Source organism: Dasypus novemcinctus, chromosome 15 (genome assembly GCF_030445035.2).
Source record: "Dasypus novemcinctus isolate mDasNov1 chromosome 15, mDasNov1.1.hap2, whole genome shotgun sequence".
NCBI lineage: Eukaryota > Metazoa > Chordata > Mammalia > Cingulata > Dasypodidae > Dasypus > Dasypus novemcinctus.
In genome coordinates this window covers 20,587,385-20,602,042 of record NC_080687.1, presented here as the reverse complement: position 1 = coordinate 20,602,042, position 14,658 = coordinate 20,587,385, and the positions used below count along the sequence as shown (strand labels likewise).

The 14,658-nt window shown below is 37.7% G+C and overlaps 1 protein-coding gene across 1 annotated transcript in view; it reads left to right on the top strand.

Annotated features, from left to right (window-relative positions):
• Positions 1-14,658, top strand: part of ATP11A (ATPase phospholipid transporting 11A) — a 230,886-nt gene that overhangs the window by 130,976 nt on the left and 85,252 nt on the right. Inside the window, 2 exon segments of the mRNA XM_071208206.1 lie at positions 11,014-11,103; positions 12,102-12,182. Coding sequence (XP_071064307.1) covers positions 11,014-11,103; positions 12,102-12,182 — 171 coding nt within the window.

Genomic DNA, 14,658 nt, shown 5'->3' with positions numbered 1-14,658 from the left:
AGATTTTATCTGTTACTGATATATTAGTCATGAATGTTTAGATTATTTCATTAGATTTTCCTTTTCTTATAATACATCATCAGTAGTTAACATATTGACAACATTAATAATCAACAATGAATACTACAGTAATTTATTCTGTAAAACATGGAGATTACAAAGTATAATGTCTTAGCTGCAGAAATCCTTCAGCACCTGATTACACTAAAGCAATCATTTACTTGCTTTTAAGTTCCAATTACTGCGTTGGTTCCCTGGTAGAATAGAGTTTGGGAAACCCAAAGGATATCCTGTAACCAAGGGTTAAGAATTACAAAATAGGGAAGTGGATTTGGCTCAACTGATATAGTATCCGCCTACCATATAGGAGGACCGGGTTCAAACCCAGGGCCTCCTGACCCATGTGGAGCTGGCCCACAAGCAGTGCTGATATGTGCAAGGAGTACTGTGCCACACAGGGTGTCCCCCTGTAGGGTAGCCCCACACACAAGGAGTGCATCCCAGAAGGAGAGCCGCCCCATGCAAAAAAAGTGCAGCCCACCCAGGAATGGCGCCGCACACACAGAGAACTGACACAGCAAGATGATACAACAAAAAGACACTGATTCCTGTTGCCACTGACAAGAATACAAGCGGACACAGAAGAACACACAGTGAATGGACACAGAGAGCAGACATCTGGGAGGGCAGGGGGGAAGGGAAAAGAAATTAATTTTTAAAAATAAATATTTTTTTTAAAAAATTGCAAAATAATTATGATTACTGAATCATTATATAGATGCTTTTTTTACTTCCAATATATTATAAATTAGCCAAAGATTAATATCTGAGTTCACTGAAACTGCAAGACTGACTTCACCCTTTGTATATGGTTATTTCCAACTTAATAACTTGCCATTGTTGTGATATTATTCCATGTGAATCTTAACCTTTGTATATGGCCATTTCTAATTAAGACCTGCTATTGCAATGATTACTCAGATTGCTCTTTCCCTTGAATATGAACGTTACTGTTGAAGTGGTGACCATTCCGCCCTCCTGTTGGAAATCCATAAGAAAAACTTTTAACTGACCCTTTTTCTGTACCCCCATCCCCAGACGCCTTGCTTTCTGATGATTTTTTGTGTGTGATTGTAATAACATTGCTACTTATCCAGGTTTTGTACACAACCCCCATCCTGTTCAGTCCTTTAATGTTTATTAATGAAGGAATCTGAGCCAGCCCCACCTCAATCATTAGCATAAACTGCTAAGCCTGGATGTTATAAATTCTAAGGATGACTACATTTCTGGGAGTCAGTTTTTGGGCCATTAGGCCACTGTTCTCCTTTGCTATTACACAAGCCAATAAACTATCTTTGAAACCCAAATGTCTCAGAAATTGGTCTTTAAAGTGCATCAGGGTGGTGGACTTGGCCCAGTGGTTAGGGCGTCTGCCTACCACATGAGAGGTCTGTGGTTCGAACCCCGGGCCTCCTTGACCCGTGTGCAGCTGGCCCATGCGCAGTGCTCATGCACTCAAGGAGTGCTGTGCCACGCAGGGGTGCCCCTGCGCAGGGAAGCCCCACACGCAAGGAATGCGCCCCATAAGGAGAGCGGCCCAGCGCGAAAGAAAGTACAGCCTGCCCAGGAATGGCGCCAAACATATGGAGAGCTGACACAAGATGATGCAACAAAAAGAAGCACAGATTCCCGTGCCGCTGACAACAGCAGAAGCAGACAAAGATGACGCAGCAAATAGACACAGAGAACAGACAACTGGGGTGGGGGGAGAAGGGGAGAGAAATAAATAAATAAATCTTTCAAAAAAAAAAGTGCATCAGGAGTGGGAAGTGGACTTGGCCCAATGGATAGGGCCTCGGCCTACTGCATGGGAGGTCCGTGGTTCAAACCCCGGGCCTCCTCGACCCGTGTGGAGCTGGCCCAGGCACAGTGCTGATGTGCGCCAGGAGTGTCCTGCCACGCAGGGTTGTCCCCCGCATAGGGGAGCCCCACGTGAAAGGAGTGCGCCCCATGAGGAGAGCTGCCCAGCGTGAAAGAAAGTGCAGCCTGCCAGCAATGGCGCCACACACATGGAGAGCTGACACAAGACGACACAACAAAAAGAAACACAGATTCCCGGTGCCACTGATAAGGATAGAAACGGTCACAGAAGAACACACAGCGAATGGACACAGAGAGCAGACAACTCGGGTGGGAGGGGCGGGGGGAAGGGAAGGGAGAGAAATAAATAAAAAACCTAAAAAAAAAAAAGATAAAGTGCATCAGAAGGAAAGAGCCCCTTTTGCTTAGTATCAATCCTGGAATAATAACATTAAAATAGATTAAGACCAGATATTTATATAACTTTCTAAGGATCATAAAATGTCACCTGCATATTTCAAAGGATTGTAGGAGATGGTATTTTATTTTATTATATATAGCTAATACTTTTTAATATGGAAACTTCCAAAAATAAACAAAGGTAAAGAGAATATAATCTTTATGTACTGATTACCCAGGGTCAGCAGTTACCAACATGTGGCCAAATTTATTTCATCTATGCCTGCCTCCATTGTCTCCCCTAAGATTATTTTCAAGCAAATTCTAGGCAACCTATCATTTCATCCTGAAGTATTTCAGTAGGAAGAAGACAGGATTTGGTATCTCTTATATGAAGAACTTAAAATCATCTTGTATTAATCACAGAAACATGAAAATGAGATATAAACCCTATGTTTGCATAACAACTATTATATTTAATATCTGCTTTTAAAAATTAATATGAAGTAACTGACTTTTTCATTATGCCTTATTAAAAGCAAATATGTATCTTCCCTAAATTTTAATAATACTGTTTGAGCTTGTACTATTTGTCAAGTTTAGAATTTTAATTTCTCTGTCAATTTTGAGTATCTGCTTTGAGCCAGAACTTTTATCTTCACCACCATACTTCAAGGCTCATGCTATTACTATACTAATTTTATAGGTAGGAAATTAGAACTCAGAGTAAAGTAATTTGCCAAAGATTATACCTTTTTTAAATGGCAGGGCTAGTATTTAATATAGTTAACTCCAAAGACCATGTTTTTCTCACTATGTTAAAAATCTAAAAATAAATATTTCAGGATTTCATGTAATAGCCGAATTATTTCAGGATCAGCATAGCAAATTGAAAATTAGGATTTTTTTTTTAGTGTATTAGTGTATTTTTTTAAAAGGAAGAAAGTGCTTATATATTTACTGGCAGTCTGGGATTTTTTTTCTGCTCACATAACAAAGGTGAAGACTTGCTGTGTGCTCTCTACCCTACCTGTTTCTGTTGTCATATTTCTAACCAGGACCACCTACTTCCTGCCTTTGGCCCTCAATTTAATTGTACTTAAATGAAGTAAACCATGTGGTAGGCAGAATAGTGGTCCCCTGGAGATTTCCGTGTCCTAACCCCTGGAACCTGTGGATGTGTTAAGTTACATGGCAAGGGGGAATTAAGGTTGCACATGGAATTAAAGTTGTTAATCAGCTGACCTTAAAATAGGGAGATGATCCTGAGACGGGATATCTGCATGGGCCAAAAATAATCAGAAGGGTTTTTATAATTGGAAAAGGGAGGCGTAAGGCAGAGTGTTAAAATGATGAGAAGTGAGAAAGACTTGACCTGGCATTGCCAGCTTTGAAGATGGATGGGGGGGGAGGCAGGAATGCGGTCAGACTGAAGAAGCAAGCGGAGAGGGCCAGAAAATGGATTCTCTTCTCAAGCTCCAGAAAATAAGCCCCGCTGACATCTTTATTTTAGCCCAACGAGACCCATTTCGAACATCTGACCTCCAGAACTGTAAGATAATAAATTTGCGTCATTTTGAGCCTTTAAGTTGGTGGTTATGATAGCCATGGAAAACGAATATGTAGCTGTAGCTGCATTGAGCATTACAGGTATAGATAATGAATACAGGGAGAAGGAAGGAGCGTGGCTTTGAGGTGAATGGGTTCAGTTTCTAATTTGCTTCCTAATGGCCATTTGACTTTGGCAAGTTATTTAATTTTATCTGAACTAATTTTTCTGGCAAAATGAAGCTAATAATAACCAATCCCAGGGGCGTTTCTGACAGCTTAGTAAAAGTATGTATGCAGAGGCCTAGCACAGTGAATGGTAGGTGCTCAAATGGTACTAGTTGCCTTCAGCAGTGCTTGGGCATTTTTTGGTTTTTGTTTTTTTAATTTCCAAAACAAATGGGATTCCTTAATTTTTAAAAAAAATGCATGGTGCAGAAAGGTGGCTTTTAAAAGGGTTCAGCCCACGAAGAATGTAACTTATTTTTACATTTTTTTCTTAAATACATTTCAAAATGTATTTAAGACTGTTCTTAAATACATTTCAAAATTGGGAATGATCTCTGAGATGTTTAAATGAGCTAGCATTGCATTGATTGACAGTGTTGTTAACTCAGGCAGTAATCTGTGATTCAGGTTTGAAATACATACTTTGTGAAACTAATCCAGAAACACACACACATACCTTTCCCATTGTAAAGGGTTCATATGAATATTTTCTGTCAAATAGATTAATTCATATCATGGAGAATTGTCAACTTTTTCATCAGTAGGAATGAACCAGGATCACATGGTATGTTGGGAGTCCCTAAGATTTGATGATTTGCTAGGACTCACAATACTCAGCATATGGTTATATTCATGGCTATGATTTGTTACAGTAAAAGGAAACAAAGCAAAAATCAGCAAAGGGAAAAGGCATATGGGGCAAAGTCTGGAGGAAACCAGGAACAAACTTCCCAGAGTCTTCTCCCAGTTGGGTCACACAGGACTTGCCAGATTCCTTCAGCAACAAGCTATGGCAGCATGTGTTCAGTGTTGTCTACTTTGGAAGCTTCTTTGAGACTCAGCAACCAATGTTCTTACTGGGGGCTGGCCATGGAGATATGCTCTGCCTAGCACACATAAAAATTCAGATTCCCAGAAAAAAAGCAGGTATTCTACATAAACCATCTCATTGCACAAATACTGTAGGTACAGTGAGCCACCCTTACCATTTAGGGAATGTTTTATGTCACCATATGGAATTGTTTACTAGCCAAGTTATAGATGCCAGCCAGGAACCAACCTTGCCAGGAGTCTTTTCTCTGGATAGCATTCTTGGGCCAGCTGTGGAACTCTTTTCTGTGTATGAGGTAATAAGAACCTTTAAGCTGTGGAAAGGAGAATGATTGCTCCTTTGTGTAAAATTTAATCTCGTGCTAGATTTATCCAATTTAAAGAATTTCAAACTTAATTTTTAGTGTTTTTGAGGTTTTAAATAGTCACGATTAGTTTGTGATCTTCACATTAAATTACTACTTACAATAAGCTTTTGATTATGCTTTAAACAAAATTGGGGGAATAAAGAAAGAAATTAGAGCAGAAGAGTGTATTTCACATTTCAAAGAGTTAGTGAAACCTAGTACTAAGAAATGAGAGAGAAGGCCTTTTTAAGGGAGAAAGAATAGCATTTAAAGATCTGAACTACCAAGTAATTTTCTATCATATTATTTCACACACTTGTGTTTTCTTTGGAATTTAATATAGCAGTCCAAGCATGGAAAACTGATAGTTAAGTCCTACCTCCCCAGATCAAGACTTCTGATATAAAGCTGATGTCTTCAGATAATCATTTGTGATTGGGTACTAAATCTGAATTTAGAGTTATATACATCTCTATAATATCAGTTTCATTTTCTTTGATTTGCAGAATTTTCTGTTTTGTCATTAAATTACTAAGACTTCTGGTGTTTTTATGACTGTTGAAAGTGCATATCAAATTCCATTATAACATTCCTGCCTGCCTGAGTCAGCAGTTTACAGAGTGCTAAGGACATAGAAAGCAAGGGTTTCCATAGTGTTCCAAGAAACATTCCTAACCCATGGTTATTAAGCATGATATGCAACTTTCTGAAATTATTGCAGGGCTTCTCATATTCACTAATGTGCTGTTGTGCATTATAAGACCCCAAGTGTGTCATGTTTTCCAAATTTGTGTGACCGAGGAACCCTTTTATTTGTGCAATGGCTCTTATTAGTATTTTGTAGAGTACTGTTTGGGAAATATTGCTTTTAAGCTTTTCAGAGAACTCAGAATCCTGTCACAGTAAAATTTTGAATGTGGAATAAAACATGTTAGGCAATAGTATACATAGCTTGATCTTATTTATTTGTAGTTATATATGTATGTATATAAATCTATATAGCAAATATCTTACAAGAAGGTCGGTCCAGTATTTTGGTAGTCATTATCTCTAGTGCTGGGATTTAACAGAAATGGTTATAGCTATGGAGAAAGTTAAGTGTGATACATGGTACTTGCTGTGAAGTAGCTTACAATGAAATTGAGTTAGTAAGATTAACATACATGGCTGTAGAGCAGTTCAAATCGATCTTATATAACTAGGTCTTTAATTAGGTGATATTACAAGTGCTCTGCAATTTCAGAGAAAGAACAGAACAACACAGGCTAGAGTAATTCTCAGAAGAATAATGGGCTTCGAGCTGGCCTTAGCCAACTCTATGGCGTATGCGTAGGTGGGAGGGAATAAGTATTACTGCAAAGAAGTTTAAATAAAAAGGACCTGCCATTTCAAACAGTATATGGAAGATAAGGATGTTTGAATGGGCAGGGTGAGAGTGGCGTAGGAAGGGTCTACCTAAAAAGGTAATTTCTTTTTCAGCACTCCAGCAATTCTCTTGGAGGTCCTCAGGAGCTATTTCTTGGGACCAACCTGAAAAGGGAGCTGAAAATATGTCATAATTGACATGGGATGGGGAGGAACTACTACTTTTTTTCACCCTCTTTAATTAGCTTTATTATGAAAGATAAAATCACTTTGTGAATGTAAATTAGAATAGCGTAGGGGAGCAGATGTAGCTCAAGTGGTTGAGTGCCTGTTTCCCACGTATGAAGTCCTGGGTTTGACCTCCAGTACCTCCTAAGAAACAAACAAACGAATGAAAAAGCCAACTCTCATTGGGGAGCTGTAGCTTAGTGGTTGAGCTCCCTGGGTTCAATCCCCGATTCCTCCTAAAAAAAATAAGTAACAGTATATTAGTTTTCTAGGGCTGCCATAACAAAGTAACCCGAACTGGCTGCTTTAAAACCACAGAAATTTATTGGCTCTCAGTTCTGAAATCAATGTGTCTGAAATCGATGTGTTGACAGGGCCAGGTTCCTCTGAAACATATGGGGAAGGATTTCTGTGGCTTAGAGCTGTGCAGCTCTAGTCACTTCCTCCCTCTTTAACATGGCCTTCTTTTCCCATGTGGCCCTCTTTGTGTCTGTCCTCTTAGAAGCCACCAATGATTAGATCTTAGAAGCTACCCTACTCTAGTATGACTTTATTTTAACAAATTATGTGTGTAATGACCCTATGTCAAATGAGGTCACATTTGGGGACTCAGTTCAACCAATATAACATTATGCCCTCTGGCCCCCCAAACTCATGTCCTTCCCACATGCAAAATACATTCACTGCATTTCAGCATCCCCAAAAGTCTTAATCCATTCCAGCATCAACTTTTAGTCCAAAATCTCATCTAAGTATAATAAACTCAAAAAGACCCAAGTCTCATCTACATCGGTTGTGAGTGAGACTCTGAGTATGGTCCATCCTGAGACAAAATTCTTCTCCATCGGTGGACTTGTGGAACCTAGAAAACAAGCTACCTGCTTCCCGAATGCAAAGGTGAGATGGGGATTGAATAGACATTCCTATTCTAAAAAGAAGAAAATAGAATAAAGGAGTCTAAAGCAAGTTTGCAAAACCAGCAGAGCAAATTTCATCTGGTTTCAGGACTCTTGTCCCAAGCTGGCAGATGCCCCCCTCCCCCTGCTCCCCACCACTTCTCAGTCCAAGACTTGGGACTCAAAATGGAGGAGGCCATAGCCCCAGCCCCTGGGCCCACACTCACTGGGCCTGTGGTGGTTGTGCCAGCTGCCCTCTGTCATTTTTCCCTTTTCTAGGAGGATGATACGTAGTAATAGCTGAGTAGCTCTGTTAGCCTGGTTGCTGCCTGTAGAATCCCAGAAGTCCAACAGCCATCCTTTAATTTAGTCCCATCTCTGTCCCCTTCAGTCCCAGCTGGTAGTGCTTCTGCAAGATGTTTGATTGATCCATTAGTCACATGCCTAACATCTTCAACAAACTGTTATCTAGCCATACCCTTGGGCATGCTCTCCGAATATTCCGAGTATTCTCCAAATCATCAAATGCTGGTTCCTTTGTGCTTAAAAGTTCCTTCCTCAATTTATCTCTTTCCTCTTGCATTTTAATTATCAGCAGCAAGGATAAATCAAGCTGTTCCTTCCACACTCTGAAAATCTCAACTACGTATCCAAGTTCATCACTTAAAATTCTTTCTACAAAACAGTAGAAATAATTCAGCCAAGTACTCAGCTACTTTATATCAAGCTTTACTCCAATATCCATTTACATGCTTATCCCATTTCTTTTTAAGGGCTTACTAGAATCACCTTTAACATTCATATTTCTGTCAATAGTCTCTCCAAGGCAATCTAGACATTTTCTAGCATGCACCTCAGAATTCTTCCAGCCCCTACCCATTACCTAATTCCAGAGACACTTCTACATTTTTAGGTATTTTTTATTGCAACATCCCACTCCTGGTAACAAAATCTGTATCGGCCAGGGTTCTCCAGAGAAACAGAACCAATAGGATATATGTGCATATGTATTAATACTTTAAAAAGAATTGTCCTACATAACTGTAGGACCTGGCAAATCTGAAATCTGTTTGGTACACTGACAGGTTGAAAACTCGCATAGGATTTTTGTGCTGCAATCTTGAGGCAGAATTTCTCTTTTTCACTGGGAAACCTTAGTTTTTGCTTTTGAAGCCTTCAATTTATTGGATGAGATCCACCCACATTTTCAAGTGTAATCTTCTTGAAGTCAATTGATTGATGTTAACACATTAACAAAATAACATCACAGCAAAAGCTGGACTAGTGTTTGACCAAATGCTATAGCCTTCTCAAGTTGACAGAATTAACTATCAGAAAGTGGAAATTCCTGTTATACTCTCTCAGCAGTTAAAAACTCATAGGTAAAGAATCTTTTTTAAACATGAATTTACTATGAAAAATATGTAAAAGTCAAGTCCAGAATGTATTGGCTAGTTCAGAACCGAGCAAGGCTTTAGTTATTATATTAAATTTTGAAGAACTTTATGTTTATGATCCTGACTTGAAAAAAATGCTTGATATGAGAGTTTGATAACTAATATCTAGATTCTGCATATGCCAGCACACTTCTCTGTTTAGGAGTTTGAAATATATACTGTTTAAAATATAGAAAGATGGCAGAGGATCACAGAACAGATTATTCAAAGCACTTATTCAGTTTTCACTAAACTCTCTTCCTTAGAAGGAAAAAGAACATCAAATGGATTTTAGAAACCAATATCCACACTTTGTTTGCTGTAGGTTAATGACATCTGTGACATCATTTTCAATGTGAATGTTTAATGAGGCAAAAATTAAAAGTTTAGAGAGTTTGTGGCAGCCAGATCTGTCCCTTCCACTTCCCTCTTTATTCTCTATAAATAAATAGGGCTCTTTAATGCTTGTGGTTAAAGACTTCAGACATGTTCTTTGTATAGAAATTTTCTATAACTGGGTCAACCTGGTCTAATAATTTTGACTAATACTGTGTTTTTCTGTCACCATCTGGTCATACTGACACAAAAAAAACATATGGAAATCAAAATGAAGTAAAACTGCTAAACATTTTTGAACTAACGATTATAGGTTTATATTTTTGAAAGTTATTTTAACAGTAAAACATGTTAAGTTACTCTGCAGTATCTTATTTCAAATTAGATAATTCATATAAGCTGTTTTATTTGGAGTACAAGTTCTCCTTTATTTAACCATTTGTTTTGTGGTTGAAATTAATAAAATGTCAACAAACTTCTTTCATCACTTGTAACAAATGTTCCACAGCAATGCAAAGTGTTGTTGGTGGGATCTTCCTTGTTACAAATGATTATTTTGTAAACTCACAACTTCTCTAATAGTAATAGTAGCAGACTCAATAAATAGCAGCGATTTTGTTACTACTACTATTTTACTGGCAGTTTTTCTCCACTCCTTTAAGTAGCTTAAAGCACCCAGTGTTCATTTAGTGAGGGGCAGGTCGATTGCCCTCAATCCGGTCCAGAATCTTTAGCTTGATGATCAGGGGCGGTGCCAACAACAACTCCTATCATCCAATTCAGCTGTGCCTGAACAGGTGACACCTGAGTTGACTTTTCAGGTGATGAAGGAGTGGGTTGGTGTTTCAAGCAGAGGAAACTGCATGTGAATAGGATTAGAACTGTGAGAGAGGATTGAGGGTTCAGTAGGGGAGGATGGGAGATGAGTTTGTAGAATGAACTGGGGGCCCATCATGAAGAGCCTTGATTGACAGCCTGAGGAGCTAAGACTTTATCCTGAGGGCAATGGGGAGCGAGGGAAGGGTTCTGAGCAGAGCAGGTACAGGGTGAGGTCTGAGTGCTAGAGGAATCTCTCTGAGGTTGAAGGGGTAGATAGAAGGGAGGGCAAGAGAATGGAAACTGGGAAATCACAGTGCTGGAGCCACGGGCTGGACCTGACCTAGCCAATAAGGTAACCACAAAATTCAGGTGGCAAATAGAACTTGAGGTGTGGTTGGTCTGAAATGGAATATAAGTGTAAAATATACCCACTGGGTTTTAAATACTTAATATGAAAAAAGAAATGCAGAGCAACTCACAAACAACTTTCATATTGATTGCATGTTGAGATGATAATATTTCGGATATATTGGGTTAAATAAAGTATATTAACACTAAAAAATTTTAAAAAGTCAACAAATACTATATTATGTATTTTGTATCTAAAACTGAATGTTTCATACTTTGAAACCCAGTGCTACTTAACATGAAATAGAGTACTACTACAAGAAGTGAACTAGGATCAAAGTGACATATTTTTGTTTTTCTTTTATACAGTACACATTTTGGAACTTCATACCCAAGAACTTATTTGAGCAATTCAGAAGAATAGCCAACTTTTATTTTCTTATCATATTTCTGGTACAGGTAAGGCTGATCATCTGATCATCTTTTTCTATCTCATCACATGATATTTTCCTAACTCATCAACAGTAAATCTAAATAAGTGATATTTTTTATGGGTTATTGACATATAACTTGCTGATTAAAAGGAGCAAGGACTTGGGGCCCGTTATCTACATTCATTTCTTTTCTTCATGCACAAAACATGTTGGTAGTGTGAAACCAACTGTGAGCTAAAACATAAATATGATCAATTTATGTTTAAAATTTACTTTTAGCCACTTTTATGTCATCATTATCATCCCTTTAGTACTAGAAGGGAAATCAAACATTTTCTAACCTTTAGAATAAATTCATCAGTCAAAATAAGTGTGGTTATACTTAGCCTCTTATTGATTGTGAGAGGATGCTTCAAAGAAAATTCAGAGAAGCTACACATTTTAAAAAAAGTTTTTTTAAAAAAAGTGAAAAACAACAAGGGTATAAATTAGGCAACAATAGGTCAGATGTGTTTTAAGAATGGCAGTCTAATTTTTATCAACCATATAAAATATAGTAGAAGGATTTTTAATATTTCCCAAATGCTAAATTATCCAAGAGCAGAGTAGTAAATTTTAAAAAAATGTATACTGGAATCAGACTTATGTCTTTGTTTTATTCCTTAAAGAAAACTACTTTCAGTCTTCTAATTATTATTATTTTATTTACTTGTTTGTTTTATTTTTAGGAGGTACAGGGTATTAAATCTGGGACCTCGTACATGGAAAGCAGGCACTGAGCTACACCTCTTCTAGTGTTCTAATTATTAAAATAGCAATGTATACATCTTATCTAACATATCTGTTATAATTATAATGTCTTTAAATATTTTCTATATATTTAGGATAAGTGTGGTAACAGTAAAGCACTTTAGAATAAGTAAAATCAAATTCTAGGTGGTGGTATTACATGGGAAACTAATCTGTCTAAAGTCACTAATATGTGTTTTTGAAAATGTTTCTACAATTCTCTTTTAATTACAGTTGATTATTGATACACCCACAAGTCCAGTAACAAGTGGACTTCCACTGTTCTTTGTCATTACGGTCACAGCTATCAAACAGGTAAGAATTTTACAGACAAAAAGGAAGAGAGTCGCAATGTAAAGATTATGTGAAATTGCCTTTGATTCAAAACTAGGTAATATGGTTTCTTAGCTAGTTCATAGAAAATTTAACTAGGTTCTAGAAATTGATTTTTGGAACTGTTTTTAGATTGGTACTTGAGTTAAAATCAGAGAGATTTTGTAATCCAGTGGATAGTTTGATGACCTTCAGTTAAAGAAGACTGTTTTTTACTTTGTTGAATCGACCAGAGGTGATAGCTGGTTTTAGATGAGTTGCTTAACCAGTTAGTGCCTGTTTTAGTTTCCTAGGCTGCTTACAGCAAATACCATGAAATGGGTTTGGCTTGAACAGTGGGAATTTATTAATTTACTGTTTTGAGACTTAGAAAATACCCAAATCAAGGCATCATGAAGGTGATACTTTCTTCCTGAAGACCAGCTGCCAGTGATCCTTGGCTCCTCTGCCACATGGTCTCTCCCTTCTCTTCTGGTTTCATTACTTTCTGCTTTTCTCTCTCTCTGGAATACATTGAATTTATAAAGGACTCCTGTAATAGGATTAAGTCCCATCCTGAGTGACATCCTGAATGAGGTGGGTCATGCCTTAACTGAAGTAGCCTCATCAAAAGAGCCTACTTACAATGGGTTTACACCCACAGGAATGGATTAAATTTAAGAACATGTTTTTCTGGGTTACATGCAGCTCCAAGCCACCACGGTGCCTGAGTTTATCTTGACTGACCACAAAGATATGCTACCTTATAGAAGGTGTGAAAATACACGGTTTGGAATAGAGCATGCTTATTTCCTTGGACTCATGTATACTATTCAAGGGTGGATCATCTTCATTAGAGTGCATCTCAGTTGTTCTCACTATCAGCTTAGCCAGTTAAATTTCAATCCCAAAGATCTTGGGCCAAATTAGGAATGCTTCTTTCTTATTAATACATGAAGTAAAGCTGGGAGATCTTTCCTATTTAAGTCAGTACAGTGTTGACTGGATTGTCTGGAGGTTGGCTACTGGACCTCCCATAAAAAGCAGACCAATGTGAAGGTGAAAAATGGGATTTCCTAGCATCACGCATCTCTCCTCACCACTTTCCTGGAGTCTTATGAACCAGAGCTGTTCCAGCCCAGATTTTAATTTCTTCAACTCATTTTTCCCTATGGATGTTCTCATCATGTGCAGGCTAGGAAAAAAGCTATCTTCCCTGGGGCACAGGAGATTATGGCTTCACTATAGAGTGGGGTTGGTAAATTATGGCCCTCTTGAAAAATCTGGCTTACCACCTATTTTCATAAATGAAGTTTTTTGGGAACACAGCCATGTTCATTCATTTACGTATCATCTATTTTGACACTTCAATAGCAGAGACGAGTAGTTTGACAGGACCATGTAGCTCACAAAGCCAAAACCATTACTATCTGGCTTTTTACAGAAAATTTGTTGACCATTGCTATAGATTGGTAAGTGAATGATAAGAAGTTGAAACTGGTTCCTTTCCTGTATTTCAACAAGCTACACTGTCTCCCAGTTTAGAAGGAAAATGTCACCATTGTAACTTCAGACCTTTTGCTGCAAACTGTTTTTTTAAGATTATTTAATTTTATTTTTTTTAAGTGTACGATTCTGTGGGTTTTAATATATTCACAAAGTTGTGGGCTCATCACCACTATCTTAGTTCCAGCTCATTTTCATCACCCTGGAAGAAATCCCAAAACCGTTAGCAGTCACTCTCCATTCTCCCTAGGCCCTAGCAAAACCATATCTACTTTCTGTCTCTATGGATTTGCCTGTTCTTGACATTTCATATAACTGTAATCAGGTGGTCTTTTGTTTCTGGCTTCCTTCACTGAGCATAATGATAACAAGTTTGAGTATGTACCTGTACTTTATTCCTTTTTGTGGCCAAATAATCTTCCATTGTTTAGATATATCATATTTTCTTTATCCATTCATCAGACATTTGAGTGTTTCTGACTATTTTATTTTCAACTAATATTTATTTCTGATTATGACTAATGCTGCTCTGAATATTCATGCACAGGTGTTTATGTGGATTTAAGTTTTCATTTCTCTTGAGTATATACCTAAGACTGGAAATGCTGGGTCGTAGGATGACTCTGTGTTTAACTTTTTGAGGAATTGCCATACTGTTTTCCAAAGTGGCTACACCATTTTACATTTTTACCAGCAGTGTATAAGGGTTCCAGTTTCTCTCCATCCTTGCCACCAGTTGTCTGTGTTTTTGATGATAGCCATCCTAGTGAGTAAAGTAATATCTCTTTGTGATTTTGATTTGCATTTTTCTAAAAATTAATGATATATGAGCATCTTTGCATTTACTTAATGGCCATTTGCATTTCTTCTTTAGAGAAATGTCTTCAACTCCTTTGCCCTTCTTTTTTTTTTCCTTAAGATTTATTTATTTATTTATCTTCCCACTCTGCTGTTTTTGCTGTCTGTGTTGTCA